Below are 23552 nucleotides of genomic sequence, written 5' to 3'. Positions count from 1 at the left end.
ACCTATCTGTATTGACTAATCTTAAATGTCTTGAAGTAGGTGACTTAGGTATCTGGTATTTTGACAGCACTGTCACTATATTAGCTGTTGTAGTTGCATTCTTGGGTCTTGCTCTTAACATTCTTTCTGGCACCAGTGCCATGTATCACAAAAAAAACTGAACAAATTCTGGATTCCAGGATTGGTTTTAGTTTGACAAAACTCACCAAATCCTGTCAGGCTTTATTAGGGTTAAGTGGTATCAAGATGCTCGTAACCAACTTTCTCTATCAATTCAGAGATTGATCCCGAGGTTACGATTAGTTCACGTGCATTTTCACACGAATGAAGCGAACAGCCAATCGAGTGCGAAACAGCGTGAGTCAGAATTGAAACAAGAGTTATAACACAGCACAAGAGGACGTTATAAAATATGATCAATCAAATCACATTTACACAACACAAATGATGATTATGAAATCATGCATAATTCTAATACATTTAAACAGCACAGAGGATCACTAGTAAATGATAAAGAACTGAAAGGCAGTTACACAGCAAGAAGAAACATTGCTTCTGCTGCTAGAGCACGAAAAAGCCCCGAATGTGATGAAAATAGTAAAATAGATAATATATCGATGTGAAAGTAACTTTATATTGGTCCACTACAATAACATTCAGGCTTGTAATTTTAAAAGTTTAATATCTTGATTTGAAATGTAAAACATTGAAATTAAAAGCTTTAGTATTAATTAAAATGTCTAACTTAATATAATTTAATACTATTAGACATTAATACACTATCGAATAATAAAAATGTGAGCATTTGGAAAATGAGTAGATGGTACGCGCTAATAAAGACTTGTTTGTTCTATCTTTCTAGCAGCATAAGACACAATAAACATATATTTGTTGTGCTAGTGTGCTTTTATTGAACTTCAAGTGAAATACTGTATGTTCATGGCATCTCTGCCAGCAAATCCTAATAAGAAGGGGTTTGGGAGTCATTCACACTTTTCTGATATATCTACAATATACTGTGGAGTGATTAAGTGTTTATATTTTAAAGTCATTCGATCATTATTGATATTGTATTAATATGTTACTTGAAATTCTGTAATTATTTTAGGTTTATTTATTCATACATATTTTATGGCCAGTGTGGGAAAATGATTGGGAACAAATTATAGTGTCTTTAAACAAATGCAAGACTGCCAAAAATATATTTCTTGCAATAAATAATGATCATAAATAGCTTATTTTGTAAATTTCTAAAACTGTCTCGTTGAAGTGCACTTTAAATTGGAGTGAGAGATACTGGGGGGGAGTGACTGTCACTTTGCTCACAGATGATTGTTCCAGAATCTGGATGAGATATCTGATTGGTAACATAACCTGCCCCGGAGCAGGTTAGCTGATTAGCATAGGTAACTATGGCGAGTAACCATGATGAAAGCCTATCCTCTTTACTGGTACCGCAAATACAGAGTTCACTTAAACTAAGTTTAAATTTATCTAGCTAGCTGCTTAATCCTGCTTTGTGACAGAGGCCACTGGTGTAACCTCAGCACTTATATACTTAGCCAATTGTTCTAGAGTTTGCTACACACACTATATCTGCACGTTATAATAATTCACCTTGGTAACGACACTTGTGAAAGATTTCCATTGCTTCTGATACTTCCTGCTGCACAGTACGTCAGAGGTGGTTGTATGTCATTGCTGTCTCTCCCTCGTCTTTGTGTTTTCTCTCTCCCTCTCTTTTACTCTACTCCCCTTTCACAAGACTGGGCCATGGTGGAATTAGCTATTTCCTGGGATTGGTGCATGTTGGAGAGTATGGGCTATTTAAATTGGGCTTTCCACCCAGAAGAGAGACTGCTCCCGAGGCCAAGATGCAGTCTGGTGGGCCATGCCATGTAGCTTTCCTTTTGTGTTTAGTGGCTGCTATTTAGAGTGTTTTCAATCCATGTTGATTTTATTGCTGTTAAGGTGAGAGCTAATGTGTCCCAGAGTTAAAATGTGTTAACTTTGTGGTTGACTATTGTGATAGCTCATATATTGGTAAAAAATTTCTCTTGTTTATATTTAGTTACGGTTGTCTGTATTTTGAATTGATTTTCTTGTCTTTTTTTGGGGGGGGATTTTTCCCCTTTTTCTCCCAATTTGGAATGCCCAATTCCCAATGCGCTCTAAGTCCTCGTGGTGGCGTAGTGATTCGCCTCAGTCCGGGTGGCGGAGGACGAATCCCAGTTGCCTCCGCGTCTGAGACAGTCAACCCGCGCATCTTATCACGTGGCTTGTTGAGCACGTTACCACAGAGACATAGCGCGTGACTCTACCCTCCCTAGCAACCGGGCCAATTTGGTTGCTTAGGAGACCTGGCTGGAGTCACTCAGCACACCCTGGGATTCGAACTAGCGAACTCCAGGGGTGGTAGCCAGCGTTTTTACCACTGAGCTACCCAGGCCCCCGATTTTCTTGTCTTGATTAGGAAAGTTATATTATTTGTTTGTTTTGGCCATTCTTATCTCCAAAGTCTTTGCTGCCTTTCTTTTCAACATACATTTTCAATAAATTCAGATTTATGGATTACACTTCATGTAGTGTCACCTTTGTGTTGCGTCCTTACATCTAGATGGGACGTAACACTACATTTCTAATTCTTATTACATTTTAATTAAACTTTTTATTTTTTATAAATATTATACCTATGTATTAAACATCATTTTCCTTAGCATTTCTTTCAAAATCTCATGAGCCTCCAAACAATTCCCTCACAAACCTCATCGGTTTGAACACCCTGATATAGGTGTTCGTTGATAATGTTAATAATAAAATATAAATTCACAACAGACATTTTTTCAGCTTTCTTACCTTTAACTCCTCCATGTTTTTCAGCATTTCCCCAAGGAACTTGTAGTAGTCACTTGAGCGTGTCAAGAGCTCTATGTAGCGTGACTGCAACTCCATTGCCTTTAGCAAAATAGTAACAAGTTAGTGATGGTAGAAAAAGTAATGTTGTCTCATAACTCATTATCTACTAAAATTAATGTTCATTTAACGTAGTGTTAAATCTCATATTGAACTCTACATGTGAACATTGTTCTCTGTTGAATCTACTATCATTACCTCCTGCCTCAGTTCAGTGGCTGGAGACTGAAGCATAGTCTTCTTGATGGGAATGTTGAGCAGAGTCTCCAAACCTGCACTGTAGGAAGCCAACTGGAGCTCATAATCCTGTGAAAACATAAAGACTTAAATAAGCCTTTTTGCACTTTTTGTACATATTTCTTGTAATTATGAAGACAAAACTTATTCTTTACCTTTATGGAGGCAGCACATGTGTCAGAGTCTCTGACCACGTCATCCACTTTTTCCTTCTTTCCCTTTATCTCAGAATACAGTGCCTAACAAAATTCACAAATAAAATGTTAGGAATATTCCATATAAATTTGCATCCTTTCATATAATCCATTTACAGGTTTTTAACAAGTAAGTAAAGACACCATGGCTCTGTCCCAAAACCTATCAAGGTGCTGTGCTCTTTCTACATAGTCAGCAAGTCCGTTGACAGTCTCTCACACAGGTCTAAAAACAGTGCTCCTTACGTGAATCGCACAAGACACCAGCCTAACACTCATGGTCGATTCAGAAAGATAGATATCAGCACGCTAAAATGCTCTCAGAGAAATTGCATCTATAACTTCACCTCCTTTAATTTGCATCCATGCAAAATATTAAAAGAGAAAGTATTTTAAAAATCCATAAACTAGTACTACAACATAAATTAGTTAACCTCATTAAGTGACAAGTCAGCTGCTGGATGGCTAATCGACCATCCTGGTCCATCCCGTCATAAGACATACAAATATTGTGTGAATTTTCTGTTTTTAATTAGATAAAAAACATTTGTTTATTAAGTACTGAATAAAATCTAACTATTATATCAATAATCATCACATGTCCATGTTGGCAGCCTACAAGATGTTAAAACAACAAATAAGATGGACTTAGCTTGCGTTATTTGTTTGAGATATGTTGTGTTGGACTGACTTTTTGTTGATTGAGGTGGTCCATTAAGTTATCCATACTGCTGAATTTAGTGATCTGGAGGGCATCTTGGCGCTGACGTGTCTCCTGAATCCATTTGTTCATCATGGAGCTCATCTGCTTGTAGTGATTCAGCTGTTTCTCCTGTTTTTCTAGGTCCCATGTCCTGAGAAACAAAATATCCCAATGTTGGATATCCCAGTGATGCATGTGGAACTTCAGAAAAAAGTCAGAACAAGTTCAGAATCAGCACATTACAATCTCCCCTACCTGCTGTCGATCTGGGTCACAATTCGTCGCCACCGGTCTGTCATTTGTCCAACGAGTTCTGCGTATTTGGACAGGTCAACATCGCACTGATGGAAAGACTGGTCTATCTGACCATTCCAGTGTACAGCCTTGGACAGCTCAGACTCCATAGTCTTCAAAACTCCTTTCTTCATCTCAAGTTCTGCTTTCATGTTCTGCATGGTACAAGGGCATCACTTATTCAAACAATATACCAATATCAAAGGAGTTGAGGAGACATATCAAGAGTTGGTAATTTATATGAACTGATAAACATTTAAGTTCACCTTGAGAGTCATGCGGTACCTCTCCACTTCATCCAGATCAAGAGAAGAGGTTTCTTTCTCTGTAAGACGAGCCTCGTGGACTTTAATGACGTCCTCAGCCTGCAGGAGGCTCTGCAGCAGAGCTTGAAGAGCCGTCAGTCTGAACACATACGAATTAGCACACTAAGATTCCATTCACATCTTTTACAGTTATTGCTGCCATTTTATTACAAACTCAACAAGTCCTTCTGAGAGTGGGATGCATATTTTATTAAAAATTATCATGGTGAAGAGATACAGTATTGGCCGTTTTGAATGTTTTTACCTTTGGATATAAGCTGCTGAGAAGCCTTGCAGGCTGCCCAGTTTCTGGTTAACGTAGTCCAGTTCTGTGCGAAGGAACTTGCTCTGCTCTGCGTTGGTGCTGCCCTCCAGCTCTCTCAAAATCTTCTCTCTTAGACGCAGGTACTCGTCCTGTATGGTGTCCAGATCCCGATGCACACTCTGACATTACAAACCAGAAACAGAGCATTAGGCAACTGTATTAATTCAGCAATTAAAACCCAACTTGGTGTATGTGTAATCACACTCAAAAACAAGAGTGTGATGGTGTTGAATTTAAAGTCCAAAGACTGCCATGATTGTAAATTCTTATTACATAAAAAGGAAATGAAAATCTATAAATGGTCAAAAGCTTTAATTTATCACAGTCCCCTTGGACTACATTTGGCAAACAAAAAATCCATTCCAACACTACCACCCTGGCACTATTTAAGAGATGACTATAAATACACTTCACCCTAATATAATATATAATACATTCAAATAATATTGTAAATAAAATTGTCTTTTCAATAGTTAACCAATAATTGCTTCTAGTAGTCTAGTGGCCAATGGCTGATCATGCTGATAAATAGTCTTAATTATGAACAGTCTATGTATTGTTTAATGTTGCAAAATGTTTTCCTTGAAAAAGGTTCTAACTTTCTTTAAAATAGATGCCACTTGGTTTGTTTGTTCTCCAATGACATTAATGCATTTTGAAGTGTGCTTTTAGTGTCCACATTATTTTTGGGGCCACATTAGTACAATGTAATGACAGAAAATGAGATTAAATTGCTGAAATTAAATTTGTTGCACAATCTTAACTCTAAACTCTCCTAAAAATAGAGAAACAGAAAAAGTGCATCTATTGACAGGGTTATCGGTAGAGTTAACACTTCTGTTAATCGATCAAGCAGACTTGTAATCTTAAAATGGACAAATCTTGCTATGTTAATTTGTCTAGCCATTATACTGTATATCGGTCTATCACTAATGACTACAACAGACTATACCTGTGCTAGTGACGTTTGTGTGTCAGCTTTACATTTGTGTTTTTGTGTGTACCTGCAGCAGCACAAGTCTTTGGGAGCACTCCTGTACGCTGTTCTCCTTCAGAGGAACATGGAGATTCTGAATCAAGCCTGTCTCTGATATCTCTAGTCTGCGTCTGAGAGTGCTCAGGTCTGACAAGAACCCAATGTTCAGACTTGAGCCGACCACCTTCTTTCCATCATTCTCCCCCTTCACCTGCTTCACAACATCAACTTTCACCCCATTCTCCCCTGAAAAACAAATAAAACCTAAAGATCAAACAGTTCATTTACCACAGTACTCCTGTCCTCAGGTCTGTTCCTTGTACATTTACTTTTTAAGTCTGCTGAGGGATCCAGAGAGTGATTCAATTCTTAACTTAAGTCAGAAAACCTCAATTATATATGTCCAACATCATTCCAAAAGTATGGAGCCCCTTACACTCTTAATAATAAAGGTTCCTCTAATTAGAACCAAAAGGGCTTTATAGCCTGACGCCATATAGGAGAAAATTCTTCAAGTTCCTCAAAGAACGTTTTATTCTCTAGCTCTTTAGAAAACTATACATGTACTGGTGCTATAAAGAACCCACAAACCAATATGCTGATCAGAAGGCAGCCCTGGGAGGCTCCTTAGTACAGTCAAAGTCGTAAATTGAATGTTGAGTTTTTTTAAAGGTGCACTCAATAACTTTTGCGTTTGTGTCATCTTGGACCTACACTGACACCTAGCGGTGTGGATGCAGCATCATTCGTAATCAATAGTTTTTAGTTTCAGATGCCATTGTAGAAATTCACTATACAGTCAGCCATGATTAATTTAATCCAAGAGTGAAAGTGTCCAATATCAAGGTGGTTACTGAGATTAAGTGAGTAGTATTCAGCTGGTCATGTGATTCTAACATGGCAGCCCCCATGTGAAGACCCTCTCCATGTAGAATAAAACAGCTTTTATAAGGTTACTGATATGACTGGAGTCTTCATCTCATGTGATTGCTCATGATTTTATACCTATGTTTCAAAATTACTATTCATTTCTTTAGGAGTTAAAACTTTTTTAATAACGAAAAAATATTTTTTTTGTGACTTTCTAAATGAAGTTGCCAGGTATGTAAATGGTATATGCGCTGTATATGTGCAAGTCTCTGATCTTACTGTAGGTGGGCAGTTGGATCACCAGCTGGTCATAATGCGTTTGTGCTCCCGAGTATTGTTGCTCCATCTTTCTCTTGTCTTCATCTCGAAACATCTCAGAGCCGTGACTGTTGCGCATAAACTCTTGGTAATGGAGCTCAAGACTCTTAATGATGTTACGATACTCCTCAGGGCGCATTTGTGACAGCTAAGAGATAAATAGGGACAGAGAGACAAATAAATATATTTAAATAGCTATTGGAGCCAGAGATGGAGACATCTGTAAACAATTCTCGGCCAAATTCAGAAACCTCAACATTTAAGACTTGTAAGGGCCTTTTAGCTCACTTAACTGAATTTAGTCGGCTGATATTAAAATATTCTGTTGGCTTGCATTAAAAGTACAGTATACCTCTGAAATAGACTATAATTTTCTATAGTCTTAGTATCTAATATTTAAAAATGGTTAATGTGCCTTTTTGCTTCTGCACTAAGAAAATAAAAAATATAGTAAATACAGTAGTAATTCATACCATGGAGAGTGTAAGGGAGTTGATGTGTTGAATGTCCTTCATGCAGTATTGCCAGGAGATAAGACTCTTGATGTTAATGTACAGCTGACTCCAGATGGACATGATGGCTTCAAAGTACTGCTCGTTCCTGTCAATCAATCAATTAATCAACCAAAAGAGTTAATCAATGCAGTTCTTTGCTATTACACTATCAGTTGCTCTATGATCTGTGTGTGTGTGTGTGTGTTTGTTGTACTTCTTGGCGAGGCTGATGCTCAGAGGGTTAGGTGGTGGTATAATGAGGCACACTGATGGTATGAGCATGTCCAGTCCTCCAGGTCCAGTCACTTGCCACTTACTGCGCTGCAAGTTGTCTTTCAGAATAGCTTTATTTCCTTTCATTATGCCCTTCTGTAACACACAAACACAGTGATTCATTCGAGTTTTGCAGAAAACAATTCAAACTACATGTAAAGAAAACAATGCTATTTCTTAGTGTCTGTTTAATTAAAATTCCAGTATTTTTTTAAAAAGCGGAAATGGTTCTTAATTAGCAAGTTGCAACTCTTCCAAACTTCTACTGTAATCAATGGAGAATAAAGAAGAGGACATGAGTGTGTGATGTTCACCTGATCCTGTTTGAAGTCACACAAAGCTTGCACCATTACCGGACTGCTGCTCTTCTCCTCTGGGTTACGAGGCTTCAGACACACAATGTTCTTGGACTTGCTGACCAGTGTCTGTACCTGCCTCTTACTCTCAATGATCCTCTCTTTCTCTTTCTACACACACACATACATGCACAACCATGAAGAAAAGGTGCCGCAACAAATGATTTGCATAGTGCATTTACATTATATTTACATAGGAAATGACATCATAGGATTTCAGATGCAGCGGCTGTGTTTGTTGTTACTCAAGAGTAGCCTACTCTACAGATACATTATGACTATTATTTGATGTACCTCCTTTACTGTTAAGTCAACAGGACACATCTTTTACAGGACAATTTGTGCTTTCAGATATATCAGTATATTCAAAAATTCACATTCAAACCATGTATTTATAATTTGTCATTTCTTTCCCATCATATCTTATCATATATTAAAGGGATAGTTCACCCAAAAATGAAAATTCTCACATCATATACTCACCCTCATGCCAGATGTGTATGACTTTCTTTCTTCTGCTGGACACAAATGAAGAGTTTTAGAAGAATATTTCAGCTCTGTAGTCCATACAATGCAAGTGAATGATGGCCAGAACTTTAAAGGTCCAAAAAGTGCATAAAGGCAGCATAAATGTAATCCATAAAACTTCAGTGGTTTAATCCATGTCTTAAAAAGTAATCAAATCATTTTTGGATGAGCACAGACCAAAAATATCTCCTTTTTTTACCTTAAATCTTGACATCTGCAGTCTCCTTGGCTGATTTAAATGATTTAGGAACAATCATGATTTAAAGCTCAATTATACTTCCTAGTGCCATCTAGCACTCTGCACATGTGTCAGACACTAGGAAGTGTAATCGAGTTTGAAATCATGGTTGTTCCTAGAGACTGCAATGGCAAAATGTAAAGTGAGAAAGGAGTTATATTTTGGTTCTCTCCCAAAATCGATTGTATTGCTTCAGAAGACATTGATTAAACCACTGGAGTCTAATTGATTACTTTTTTGCAGCCTTTATGTGCTTTTAGTGGCTTTAAAGTGTTGGTTGCCATTCACTTGCATTGCATGGACCTACAGAGCTGAGATATTCTTCTAACAATCTTAGTTTGTGTTCAGCAGAAGAACGAAAGTCATACACATCTGGGATGGCTTAAGGGTGAGTAAATAAAAGAAATCAAAACATTCATTTTTTTAATTTCTTGTGCCGAATATATCAGATAAGGCTGTCACCTCCAGATTTTTGAGCATTTCTGTGAGGTTCTCCAGAGGCATGTTCTTGTCACAGGTGTACTTCTTACGGATGCTATCATGGTCCCTCTGCAGCCTGGTATAAGTCTCATTGGCCTCCTTGAAGAACTACAAACCATAAAACACACAAACAACACATTTATGACAGAGTAAAACTTTACAGATGTCTCAACCACTCTTTATCTATCTTCCCAATATTTTTGGGTGACTATTAATGGTTTGAAAACAACTGGTGTACAAGTAGTCAACTTTAGGAAAAGCTTTTGACAACTTTCGTGCTGCCATTTCTGGGTGTTTCCTCAGAAATGCACCACAGATTATTTAGCCCGAGGCGGACCACTGGTATTAAAAAGAATTGGAGAAATTGGAACGGCTAACAGATGTAGAAATGGTAGTCCCGCCCTACAGTTAAAAGAGCCAATCACCTTTTAGATAGAAACATCGCCTGTCAATCAACTCGAGAACACGCATGCGTATTAGCTGAGCCAGCCTGAAAAATAGCATTTTTAGGCATTATCTGAGCTAAAGAAGCACATTTGTCAGATTTTACTGCTGATTTTAAATATGTTCTCTAATTGTAATTTTGAACAACTGTTTTGGAGATTTGTGAGCTGTTTACACTGCTTGTTTGCGTAGAAAATGGGGGAGTGTTCCAAAGATGGACGGCCGAGTGGACTGACTTGCCTTGAAAGGGACTTTGACTGCACCCAGCAACTTAAACATTAACTGAATCTGTTTTAAACACACTCTTCACTAAGATCAATTACTTCTGTAAGTTTTAAAGCCAAATATTCATTTAAACACACCAAATGCCATTCTTCTTTGTTAAAAACCCATGAAATTGCTTGATGAGCACAGTTTTCTGTCATGTATTCAGTGGCTAAATCTTGACGGCCCATGAACCAGGGTCCAGTCCACGTACGGTGATGTCACATACTGCATAAATTGGAGGGGTGGCATCCTGTACGCCAGTGCATGTATTGATGTATTTACTACTGAAACAGAAAATATGGACAGGACATTTTTTAAAACTTTACATCACAGCCATGAACCATGATTTGCTACTTGGAGGGGGAGGAACATTCTCATATTTCAGTCTGGTTTTAGAGAAAATCACAGTACAGAAACTGCCCTTCTTAGGGTGACAAATGACTTATTCATGGCAGAAGATGCTGGAAAGTGCTCCATTTTAGTGTTGCTTGATTTAACTGCAGCTGATCATTATGTTTTAATTGATACATTAAAGAGATGGCTGGGTGTATCTGGGGTGGCTTTTAAGACTGGTTTGTGTCCTACTTGACGAATAGGAAATTTGTAGTGTCTGTTGGGCATGAGATGTCCTCCTCTTTAAAAGTTAATTGTGGTGTTCCGCAAGGATCCCTGTTAGGGCCAATTTAGTTTTGTGATTTGTATTTGTCATGAATCTCAATGATCTGTCTTAATTTAAATTTTCTTCAAGCATGTATAGTAGATATAAACATTGGATGGCATGTAATTTTCTTCAGTTAAAAACTGATAAAATAGAGGTTGTCATAATCGGCCATGATTCTAAAAAAAGTCAGATTGAGTCATCACTTAATCAAGTGGTCCCAAATATCAAGCAGGTGGTGAAAAATGTGGGAGTCTATTTTGATACTAATTTAAATTTTGAATACCATGTCAGGAAGCTGGTTCAATCTTGTTTTTATCAGTTTAGCAACATTTCCAAGGTGAGAAATGTCTTGAGTTTCAAGGATACAGAGAAGCTCATACATGCTTTTATTTAGTCTCCCCTTGATTATTGTAATGCCCTTTTTTCAGTGTTAAATCAACACACTTCAGCACGGCTACAATCAGGGCAAAATGCTGCAGCTAGTCTTTTAACACGAACAAGGTCTTTTAATCATATTACTCCAGTTTTGCTTCTTTGCACTGGTTACCAATTAATTTTAGAGTTGATTTTAAGATTTTATTAACTACATCTAAGACATTACATGGGTTGGTGCCTGAATATTTAGCAGAACTTTTAAGACCTTATGAAGCAGTTAGACCTTAGATCTTCTTGTCGTGAACTGTTGGCTGTTCCAAGATGCAGATACAAAACAAAAGGTTATAGAGCATTTGTAGTGAAGGCCCCACAATTATGGAACAGCCTGTCCTGGGACATTAGATCTGCTGAATCTGTGAATTTTATAGACTTGCTTTTATTAATATGTGAATATTTTGGGTTTTACCGTTTGTGTTTTTGATTTTATGTTTTGTGAAGCACCTTGTGCTTAATCGCTAAAAGGTGTTATATGAATCAAATTATTATTATATTCAAGAGAGCATTTGATTGGAAAAAAATCTTTGTTGTGCAACATGAGTAATCAATTTTCCCAGAAGACAAATACTGTAAATTGGAAATGTGTATATTTGCTAACGATGGCCTTAAAGCTATTAGACATGGACTAAATGCCACAAAACTCCAATTTTAATTTCAAGAGGTCTTTAAAAGCACAGTGGAGATTAGGATAGCTCTTACTTGGCTGTAAGCAGCATTCTCCTTAAGGTGAACATCAATGCATTTGGTGATCTGCAGTAACCAGCTCCACTGGGTTTGCAATGTGTCCATGTAAGCCTGAAAGAGCAAGCAAATGAATTCAACCCCAATATATTTTAATATGAAGAATACATCAATAACTGGCTTGATTTTTTAAAATCTATATAAATTTACAGAGAAGTCAAGCTTGATATAATGTTGTTATACACTTTTAATACAGGAACTTGCCACATGTGAGTGAATTTTGAATATTTGCAGATTCAGTCTAGTTGTGTAGATAGGAGTTTGCACACCTCTATTTTATCCGAGGCTGGGTGATGGCTCTTCAGGAGGTTGTCCACCTTTGTCTTCAGTTTATTAAGCTCTTTCTCTTTCTCCTCCAGCTCACTCATCATTTTCTGGTAGGAGGGAATAAAGTGTCATCATCTAAAAATATGAGTGGCCAGCAGCCATATCACCCTGTAGCTCAACACCGATTGCCCAATGAAGCTAAGCAGGTTTGAGCCTGGTCAGTACCTGGACGGGAGACCTCCAGGGAAAATAAGGTTGCTGCAGGAAGAGGTGTTAGTGAGGCCAGCATGGGGGTGCTCACCCTGCAGTCTGTGTGGGTCCTAATGCCCCAGTATAGTGACAGGGACACTATACGGCACTGTCCTTTGGATGAGATGTTAAACCGAGGTCCTGACTCTCTGTGGTCATTAAAAATCCCATGACACTTCTCGAAAAGAGTAGGGGTATAACCCTGGTGTCTGGCCAAATTCCCCCATTTTCCCAATAATCCCCATCCATTAATTGGCTCAATAATTCTACTCTCTCCTCTCCACCAAGAGGTGGTGAGCGTACTGGCGCACTATGGCTGCCATCGCATCATTCAGGTGGATGCTGCACACTGGTGGTGGTTGACGAGAGTCCCCTGTTCACTGTGTAAAGCACTTTGAGTGTAGTGTCAGAAAAGCGCTATATAAATATAATGATCATGCATTCATTCAAAAGGTTTGTCAAATGTTAAACTAGTCTAGTTATTGTTAATTTTGTTTTGCCCAAACGCATGCTAAATTTACATTTATGCATTTGGCAGTTGCTTTTAGCCAAGCTTCACATTTTTTCCGAATGTGTGCTCTATGGGAATCGAACCAACAACCTTGCCTTTGCTAGCACTTGTGCTATACTCTATAGGAACAGCCATCCTAAAGTTGTATTTTATGTGTACATCATCTACATTGGTTAAGTGTACTGAGTATGGCCAGAAATATACTCTATGCAAGTATGAAAACACTAACCTAAATGCTTGGCAAACGTCCTACAAACATTTGATTCCATTGAACATACTTAACGTGTGCTCTTTATGTTGGCGGTAACAAACCTCGGTACTCAAGGTGGTGATAGAGTTACCTTCAAATGTCTGTGCCATTAAACTGGATGTTATTCTTCAGGTAAGCTGCTATATATATATATATATATATAGTATATATTGACTTTCTCTAACTTGTTCAGCAATATTCCCTTCAAACTGTTGCTCTGTTAGTTGACCTAAAAGGAAAAACGAAATGTCGAAGAAGACAGTTCATGCTAAAACCTGCTATACTGACCTCCTTGCGACAATGCTGCGAATGCATATACTTGCATTGTGTTATGAATTGAGGTCTTACAAACTTCAAAACACAATACACACGAAATCAACATTGCGCAGTTAGAAGAATATGCTTCGGGTGTATGTGTGTGTGTGTTTCAGCAGAAGAAATTGTTCTTACTGAGTAGCTTTCTTGTTTTTTGGGGATGTATATGTCAATGTTTTTATCGCCCCAGTCAAACACTAGCTCCTCTTCCTCTCTGTCATTAACCCACATGATGGCTCTCGAGATCTCCTCAATGATGTTCTGCAGGTCTCGCAGCTGAGCTGTTCGTGCATGGGACATTTTCTGCATGAATGAAAGAAGAGCAAAATAAGGCATTCATTTGTGCCCCCACTATTTTTTTGGTAACACTTTATGATCATGTTAATTTTAAAAGTCACAAGAAAGATCCCCATTTTGCTCTTTTAAGTCTAGCTAACCTGTAAACTGTCCCATTCTTGGTCGAGGGCATGAAGTCTTGCCTTTTCTCCATTCTGCAGCTGAAGGGGAAAGAGTTGGTCAATACTCAGTACCATGACTGGACACAATTCAGAATTATTAATGAGCTCCCTTTTTAATTTATGAGTCGGAATTTAAAATTGGAAGTCAGGAGGAGATTATTAATCCAATCAAATGATTCTGAAAATAGCCCAGGTTGTGTGTAAAAATCATATAACATTTTTTATGTTTTATTTAAATCTGCATTTACCGCAGTTAAATGAATTTCTTTGAATTTAATTCAATTTTAATTCGACTTCCTTAAAATTACATTCTAGTCACAATTCTGCAACCTGTTTGCTACCTTAAATTCAAATTTAGCAACTGAATAGGAAATTAAATGGTTTTCTGTCTAGTTTCGAAATTTTTCCAGTTGTATCGATACAGTGTGCATCAACAACATAATTAGTCATACTTGGCTCATTTCATGAGTGTGTGTGAACAGGCTGCAAGCAATTGTGTTTGAGCTTTTGCAGCTTGAGTTAGTCATGTGTTAGCAAACGCATATTCAAAAGAGTGTGTATTCTTGCTTTGTGCATAGTGTACCACGCACAAACTCACCAGCTCATCTCGCACTCTATCCACCTCCGGGCTTCTATGAATTGAACTGTGGAACATGTTGTGATTCATGATTTGTTGGCTTATCGTCTCTGAATCTTCACCGAAGGGTGCGGTCTCAATAAGCCGCTACAACACACAAAAATACAGCAACCCAGGTAAGTGCACATGTACAAACACACCCATTAGATTTACACACCTCCTGGAGTTTCCCTCGCTGTAATTATCATTGGTTTACACTGTTTACACATTTACATAATTACAACTAATCATTTCATCTTGATATAAACACATTATTTATAATAAAAAAACAGCACTGACTGGGACCCCATAATGAGAATGAAAAATCATAAAATAATAAACTTGTATTAGGATTAGTTGGCACCAAAATGAAAAGTTGGTCATCATTTACGCATGATTTTTTTTTTGCTCCATGGAACACAAAAGGTGAATTTTCAAAGAATATCCTGGCTGCAACTGTACACATAATGAAAGTGAATAAGGTCTGTGGCTGTCAAGCTCCAAAATGACCACAAAAAAAAATGGGGTGGTGAACTACCCCTTTATTACTGTGTGATCATTTTCAATTGCTATTCTTAAACAAATGCATGAATGTAGATGCTTGTACTGTATATGTTTTAAAGATGTTAATGATTAGTGCAGTTTATGACATTTTCAATCCTGGCCTCTAGGTGGCAGTTTTTAACTTTAGCTCTGGACTGTGGCGGCTCTTTCATACTGATCTAAGATCAGTTTGAGTATTATTCCATAAGGTCTGGGAATGTGGATCAAGGTCCACAAGATGATTATGGTGTTGTTTTAAGAGACTGCAGTTATTTCAGCCATTTACCCCTGCAGAGCTCAACAGTGATAAGAACACAAACCACTACAAACCAGTTACACCGGAGTCACTTTCACCACTTTTGTCTTGGTTGCTTTTGCTACAACCACTCCCTGTTTTTTCCTCTCTCCTTCCTGCTCAAGCAACACAATGCATGCTCTGTCTAACCTGTGATGAACTGTGCAGGGGTGTGTTGTGTTGTGGGTGGATGGATAAGAGTGCAACACTTGAACAAATAAATATATCAAAGAGGGTAGAGTCACATGAGGTAAATTCTTCGTGGTCGCTATAATGTGGTTTGTTCTCGGTGGGGCACGTGGTGAGTTGAGCGTGGTTGCCGCGGTGGATGGCGTGAAGCCTCCACACGCGCTATGTCTCCGTGGCAACGCGCTTAACAAGCCACGTGATAAGATGCGCAGGTTGAAGTTCTCAGACACGGAGGCAACTGGGATTCGTACTCCGCCACCCGGACTGAGGCGAATCACTACGCGAGCACGAGGACTTAAAAGCACATTGGGAATTGGGCATTCCAAATTGGGAGAATTGAGCAAAATTCAAAGAGCAAGAAAGAAAGAAACCAATAAACAAACAGTAAAAGTTGTAGAGGATGAGTTTATGATGGGGTGAACAGGTTTTTGGGTGTGGTGTGGTGTGATAGTAAAATGGGAGTGGTCATGAAACAGCGGGCGTTTCTCCTGCTGTTGGTGTGGAAACCAAACAGCTCTCTCTACACTATCACAAGTAACAACAAGTCAGCAGCAAGGCGTCACAAACGTGTCCTCAGACACTACTCCACTATTCTCTCTCTTTTGTCATCTCTTTTTTTCACACAGAATGTGAGATATGCCTGAACACACTCACAATTGCTGAACCAGCCCGGACATGAGGAGTCTGCCCCGCCATGGAGGAGTGGATTCCATTGAAGTGCAGTCATTATGAGCTGCACGGCCTGTAAACCCTTCAATACTGTCATTTAACAGGGTGGGATCTCAGCATAATCAACTTAACATGTTGGCTTCTTTCCAGAAAGCTCAAGAGAAACTTTGGGTAACAAATCTGCTTTTTAAGTTACAATAAAGAGAAGCTCCAGAAAGCTATAACATAAGCTAGGTTTGGTCAAATGCATAGCACATAAATGAGTAAGTAGTGCTCACTGGCTACTTACAGTAGGAGGGGATTTTTTTTTAATGCTTTCATGAGTTTTTAAAAAATAAGTTAAAGCTGCTGTATGTAATTTTTTTAAATAGTAAAATACTTTTTCCTATCTCAGTTTAATATGTAGAGACAAACAAAAGTCATTTGTAAGTCGATTCCCCCCAAAAGTGGATATTAAATAATGCATAAGTTCAAGACAAGTTATTATTTAGTAATAAAGTATTTGGTTAAATTGTTTTAGAATGTAGAAAGAAGAGAGTTTCTCTCAGGCTAACTGTATTTAAATATTCATCTATTAATGACTTATTCACATGTAAATATTCATTTTTACTGTCATGCAAGATGGAAGAAAATGTTCTCAAATACGATCAGTGGAAACACAAAGAGGAGTAGGTTAATGCGTTGTTTTGAATGGTGGCTTAGAAACAGACCTTTTTCTGGTTGATCCATGCGATTGCCTCTTGGAAGCTCTTGCTGGAGTCTTCCCAGCTGGTGGTGTTGTTGGTCCTCCTCAGAGTGGTGCCCATGATGGTGCTTCGGTTGCTGGGGTCTTCCCAGCTGGTGGTGTTGCTGATCCTCCTCAGAGTGGTGCCCGTGATGGAGCTTCGGATTTCTGCATATATGCTGTTACATTCTTCTAGACTGAAAAAAAAACAAAACAAAAACACCAAAGTTTAGACACTTTGCTCTGAATTGATGTTTCTTTGTAGTTCATCACCATCATTTAGTGACTAACCAGTGATACATTTACATGGGCAGTTATAATCGAGCTACCACAGGTTTTTGCATTATCGTGCTATAGTTTTAATCTCTCTAAGTATACATGACACCATGCCATGCGCAATCGATAGCTGAAGGAAGGACGTCAGATTTTGCCTCCTTGTAAAGCACTGAAGTAGTCAGCTAACTAGCTTCTCAACAGCGAGACGCACACAACAGGCACAACAACGAGGAAAACTTTACAGCCACATGCATTTCTTACATTCTTTACGCACTGATTTTGGTGCAGATCAGATGTATGTTATTAGTTGCGTTTATGGTAATGTCCGAAGGCAGAAGAGGATGCTATTTGCTCCTGGATTGTTCTAACTATACAAGCTCTGCTTTGCTTCACTTGAAATAATCCGAATAAACTCTGTGTAAAGCATAATAATAACGTTTAGACTGAGGAGAGAAGTTGTGAATAAATAGACGATTAAGAAAATATATGCTCTGTCAATATCTTCTTAGCAATCACTGGTATTTTTATAGGTATTTTCATAGGTTTGTTGTCTGAAAACTTTAAGTTCTGTATCTGTCATTTGCTTTAGGCTGCAAATTCAATTAATATCATGTTCTATGAATGGAATCCACATGAGTTCAGTAAAAGAAGCTGTTATAACCACTCCATGATGATTGAAAGTAAGATATATGCAGAAGATAATGTGTAATTTGTCATGTTTACCATATTGAATTCATGGCACTAATGCTAATGCTAGCATGCTAACCTTGGCCATAGTATGCACCGTTACACTCTTTTATTGTTTTTTATTTTAGAATTTGTGAAGATAGTACAGTTTTTTTTTTTTAAATAACTGTTTATTAAAGAAATAAATTTGTATGCTACTGCAAAGACGAATGTTGTGTGATTTACTTTTATATGTAGAATATGAGTGTTACAATGGCAGACAGATAAGAGGATTAGTCACTGGGCAGAATACAGAAAAAAAGAGTAATAATAAGAGCCACATTAATGTGTCACAGGTGTGAATGGCTTTCAGACTACTAATCTGTGGCATTCACCATGTGCCCCTGCATTAAAAACGGCATAAATCAGCCTCTGAAGGGCACTTTGAAGGGATAACAATCATATTAGCCATGTTGTAAGATCGCTTCAAACAGAATTTCCCCAAAAAAATGATTTAAAAGGTGAATTCAGAATAAACTTTATTTTTGAGCCCCACACTTTCAGCCTTCCAAAGCTCTCACAGTGGATGGTAAAGTCTTGAAAGGGAATAGGGCATAGGGATGATCACTTCTGAATGAAACGCACACGTGTTGTTGTTGTTGCACTTCTTCTTCTCTGCTTTGTGTTGTGTCTTCCAGGTTAAATGCACCTCGCTCAGTACCTCTGTTTCTAGAAGCATGCGCATAACCTATAGAGCTGTTCAGCCGTGATACAAATTTGTAGGCGAACCTGGAAGTCTGATTCGCCATGGGTTCCCTCTGGATTTTCCTAAGGGTTTTTATAATGGGGTTTTTGAACTGAAGGTCTGTGGTAAACATTACTTGACATTGGCTCACATTACATCTCATAAAGTTGGCTGAGAGAATGATCACTATGATGCAGAGCAATCTAGACAAACTGAAAAGATAGTCTGGATTTTTGTTAGAACATTTTTGGTCATTATATCATTCCCATACTTCCACTTCTGTTTCATTGTTATGATGACTATTATAATTACAAAATGTGGAAATAGTCATAATAAATAATGAGTAGGTTCGTCCAAACTTTTAATTGGTACTGTATGTGCCAACAAACAATCAGACAAACACACACTGCAGTTACCTTCTGAGGACCATGTCAATGGGCTGACCAGCGTTCCTTAAGTCCATAGTACACTTCTTGAGCTGTTCTATAGCTTCCTCTGCCATGTGCAAGTTTTTGTCCACTTCAGATGCTGGTCCCAGCTGCAGCAAAATTACACATTTAAATACCTTATCCACATTAATCACATGGAATAACACTCAGGATTTCAAGTGGGCAATTAAAGTAATTGATGCAGAACATGTCCATGAGCAATTTTTAATCACCCATTTGTCTTCACTAGTTCATTTTAAGTGGTCCTGCAGCATGAAAAACAATATTTTAAAAGTAAAGATATTCCGTATTCAATATAGTCTCTCAATTAATATAAATGCATGCATAATGCATTTTGCATAATAATAATACAATAATTAACAACAGGCTTTTAAAAATAGATTTAGATGGAGTATAGCACGTCACACCGGACATGTCAAGTATTTCATACAACCATCCAACTGCAGGAAACAGTAACATATCTTCAAATTATATCTACTCCATTTTGTTTTAAAAGGAAAGCGTTACTACAAAAACAAAACAACAAAAAAAAAAGATATAAAAGTCAAACAAACTAAAATATGACATATATGCCATAATTTATTATATCATTTAAAGGGATAGTGCACCCAAAAATGAAAATTCTCATCATTTACTCACTCTCATGCCATCCCAGATGTGTATGACTTTCTTTCTTCTGTTGAACACAAACGAAAAAATTTTGAAGAATATTTCAGCTCTGTTGGTCCTTACAGTGCAAGTGAATGGTGACCAGAACTTTGAAGCTCCAAAAAGCACATAAAGGCAGCATAAAAGCAACCCATAATACTCCAGTGGTTTATTCTATGTCTTCAGAAGTGATTTGATAGGTGTGGGTGAGGAACTGATCAATATTTAAGTCCTTTTTTACTTTAAATCTTCTCCCTGCGCAGTAGATGGCGATATGCACAAAGAATCCGTATCGCCAAAAACAAAATAAGAAAAATGTGAAAGTGAAAGTGGAGATTGATAGTAAAAAGGACTTAAATATTGATCTGTTTCTCACCCACACCTATCAAATCACTTCTGAAGATATAGATTTATCCATTGGAGTCTTATGAATTACTTTTTATGTGCTTTTTGGAGCTTCAAAGTTCTGGCCACCATTTACCTGCATTATATGGACCTACAGAGCTGAAATATTCTTCTAAAAATCTTAATTTGTGTTCTGATGAAGAATGAAAATCATACACATCTGGGATGGCATGAGGGTGAGTAAATGATGAGAGAATTTTTGGGTGAACTATCCCTTTAACATTGTTAAGCATATAATTAGATAGACACAGGAATTTCCTCTGGCGTCTGAGTCATAATTCATAGGCTTTTGCACATCTCCAGGCTTCAGAGTTGGCCTGAACAATGTTTCCTTTTCAACGCACAAACACTCCACTACCCAATGAGAGTTCACTGAACCTCATGGGAGTTCTTGCAAAAGAGGGAAGGACTACAATAGTTAAGTGACTTCAGTGACATTATGAGAAATCAGCAAATAGCAAGGGCCCTACAAGCAAAGGCACACAAAAGATAGTCATTACTTCGAAGAGTTAGACTCAAAACAGCATATAATGGACACTCATAGTTGCTGCCCAATAGTCCTAACATGAGGCAATACAGCTGAACAGCTAAGCTACTATACTGGCCCCAGATCAGCACAGATCAGGTCATCTAAGATCTCCAGGAGGGCCAGCTGTAAATGGATAACTCACCCAAACCCAGACAAACAAACTTTATTATCATGCAGAAAGCAGTGAAAGCTCTAATCACTGTGTGTGTGTGTGTGTACGTGGACTAAAGTATGAGAAGTGTGTGTAAATGACACTTACATTCTCTAGGATGTGCTGAGCTCTCTGCAGGAAGCTTAAACAGTCACTGTGAAGCACTTGAGATATTTTGTGAACAGACATGGATGACATGCTAAAAAAAAAAAAAAAAAAAAAAAAGATAAATCCCCATAATTAAAACAAAAATAAGTAAATAAATACAATATTTAAAAATACATGTTTTCTTTATGTTAAAGGAATATTAAAGTTGATCTTTTTAGCAAGTTAAGCACAGTCGATAGCATTTGTGGCATGATGTTGATTGCCAAAAAAATTTAAATATTTCAACTCTTCCCTTGTATATTAAAAAAAGGAGTAACAGTAAGGCACTTACAGTGGAAGTTAACGGGCACCGATAAGGATAATAGTCAATGTTATCACATTAAAATCATGTTTAATGTATAGTCTTTACATTTTGTGGCTATACTTTTGGTATTTTAGTGTTTACGGAAAAGCCCTATTCACTTATAGTGCCATACTGCAACCATGACTTTTGCCTTTTTCTTTTTTTTTTATAAAGGAGGGACATTATGTCAACTGAGCTGAACTTCTATTGATCCCAAAATATTCCTTAAACATAAACACTGTATAAGAGAAACCAAAACATGTCTGTTTACGTTATTTATGAATTATATCATGTATTATGACGCCCAAAACTACTGTATACATTGCAGTAAATTGTTTAATAGACTGTATGGTATATGCAAGTGTTGAAAACACTCAAAAACCAGACAAAGTTCCTGTCTGGGGCCATAATACAATAACCTAATAGTGCAGATGGACACATTTGGCCATGCACTTCCCAGATCATTATTTTACTGTTCAGATATTGCTTACTGTGGAGTTGTGAGTTATGTTTCATTTAAGTATCAACTTTGTTTCAGATGTATCTTTTCTATGGGTCTGTAAGTTCAAGAATGTAATGAAGAACAAGAATAACACATAACTTGATAATGTATTCATGGGAACTCACCTCTGTCCTCCTCCTCCTCCTCCTCCTCCTCCCAGTGAGTTTCTGGAGAAAGTGTTTGTAAATGTCTGCGTATAGCCATCATTGTATTCAGACTGGAATCCATTTCCACTCATGAACATCTGGCCTCCATCAGTCCGGGGTAAACTGTAGCCTACAGTGGTCAGATCGGGCCGCGAGTTGGATCTGCGGCTCATCTGGTTTAGTCTGGTCTGTGATCCGTATAAACTCATCTCTGTGGAAAACTTCAGCACCTATCCAAGGGTCCGTTTCTCCAAAGAAAAGCGCAGTTATAGTTGTATAAGTCCTCTTGTTCTCCTCTTCTCTCCGTGCGCGTCTTTCCCCGTTCCCGACTGCGCAGACACTGGCCACGGAGCTCCAGATAGTTCCGGTTTTGGCAGTTAGACCACACCTAGACCTGCACCCGTCTGTCTCACTGCCTCAAGACACATTTCTCATGACATCAACACATTCCCACACTCTCCCACCAAATTCTTCAGGACGATCAAACCAGGATTCAGTTTTTCCTTCATACAGTCATGTCAAGTTTCCAGCGTAATGATCGCTTGTTCATGTAATTGTATACATTTATTTATTTATTTGCTTATTTATTTTGGTTTTAAACACATTTTCATTAACTGGACATGTAGGCTAAATATATTTCTCCTTTTTTCAACTTAATGTAGTTTTCCCCAAACTTTCAAAAGCTGAAAATATCATGTACATTTATTTTTGTTGTATGTGTTTAGTTTTATTTATTTATTTATTTTGCTTTTAAAAAATGTAACAAACTTTTATAAACTGAACAATGTCAGTGTATTTCCCATTTAAATTCATGTATAATGCAAGCTCTGAACTTTCAAAAGCTGAGGTGTCATGCAAAAGTTTTATTTATTGTAATTGTATTTATTTATTTACTTATATTTATTTATTTATTTATTTTACCAAACTGGACAAGTTATATATATATATATTAATGAAACTTTCAAAAGCTGAAGATTACATGAAAATGTGTTTTTCCTAATTCTTTTAATTTGTGTAATTTTTATTTATTTATTTAGCTTTTGTTTTTTCACAAACTTTCATAAACCGAATGTGTAAAATGTATTTTCCCTTTTTAAATTAATGTATTTGTATTTTTTAACTTTCAAAAGCTGACATAATGTCATAATGCATTTTTTGTTCATGTGATTTTATTTATTTATTTATTTTGCTTGTTTTTAAACAAACTTTCATAAACTGAACATGTAAGATGTATTTTTACTTTTTTTCCCAAATGTTCAAAAGCTGAATATATCATGTAAAAATGTGTTATATTAAAACGTAATATTATTTATTTATTTATCTTTCAAAGGCTGCTGAGGTCAGTTTGTTTGTTTGTTTGTCACAAAGGAATAGAACATCTACTGGTAATATGTCCAAGGTTGCTCATATCTTCAAATCAGTAAAACAGGAAAAATCATCAAAAAGCAT

General features: G+C 37.4%; 1 protein-coding gene across 2 annotated transcripts in view; it reads right to left on the bottom strand.

Moving 5' to 3' along the window:
- LOC127441934 (desmoplakin-like) overlaps positions 1 to 22464 on the bottom strand; it is a 31357-nt gene extending 8893 nt beyond the window's left edge. The window contains exons 1-22 of one of the 2 annotated variants that reach the window (XM_051699520.1): positions 22083 to 22464; positions 21113 to 21203; positions 19239 to 19360; positions 17122 to 17332; positions 14698 to 14823; positions 14079 to 14138; positions 13777 to 13944; positions 12319 to 12423; positions 12008 to 12103; positions 9487 to 9612; positions 8217 to 8369; positions 7844 to 7998; positions 7609 to 7735; positions 7097 to 7283; positions 5976 to 6193; positions 4912 to 5090; positions 4608 to 4746; positions 4303 to 4496; positions 4036 to 4198; positions 3306 to 3389; positions 3112 to 3219; positions 2857 to 2955 (exon numbers count right to left, since the gene is read on the bottom strand). In XM_051699520.1, the coding sequence (XP_051555480.1) occupies positions 2857 to 2955; positions 3112 to 3219; positions 3306 to 3389; positions 4036 to 4198; positions 4303 to 4496; positions 4608 to 4746; positions 4912 to 5090; positions 5976 to 6193; positions 7097 to 7283; positions 7609 to 7735; positions 7844 to 7998; positions 8217 to 8369; positions 9487 to 9612; positions 12008 to 12103; positions 12319 to 12423; positions 13777 to 13944; positions 14079 to 14138; positions 14698 to 14823; positions 17122 to 17332; positions 19239 to 19360; positions 21113 to 21203; positions 22083 to 22312 (3141 nt within the window). In that variant the 5' untranslated portion in view covers positions 22313 to 22464. The remainder of the gene's footprint in view (positions 1 to 2856; positions 2956 to 3111; positions 3220 to 3305; positions 3390 to 4035; positions 4199 to 4302; positions 4497 to 4607; positions 4747 to 4911; positions 5091 to 5975; positions 6194 to 7096; positions 7284 to 7608; positions 7736 to 7843; positions 7999 to 8216; positions 8370 to 9486; positions 9613 to 12007; positions 12104 to 12318; positions 12424 to 13776; positions 13945 to 14078; positions 14139 to 14697; positions 14824 to 17121; positions 17333 to 19238; positions 19361 to 21112; positions 21204 to 22082) is intronic. The other variant, XM_051699521.1, reaches the window with a different exon arrangement.
- Positions 22465 to 23552: the final 1088 nt, after the last annotated feature.

Source organism: Myxocyprinus asiaticus, chromosome 6, assembly GCF_019703515.2.
Source record: "Myxocyprinus asiaticus isolate MX2 ecotype Aquarium Trade chromosome 6, UBuf_Myxa_2, whole genome shotgun sequence".
In the NCBI taxonomy this organism is placed as follows: Eukaryota; Metazoa; Chordata; class Actinopteri; order Cypriniformes; family Catostomidae; genus Myxocyprinus; species Myxocyprinus asiaticus.
The sequence above is the reverse complement of the archived record's forward strand: the minus strand, read 5'-3'. Positions and strand labels throughout refer to the sequence as shown.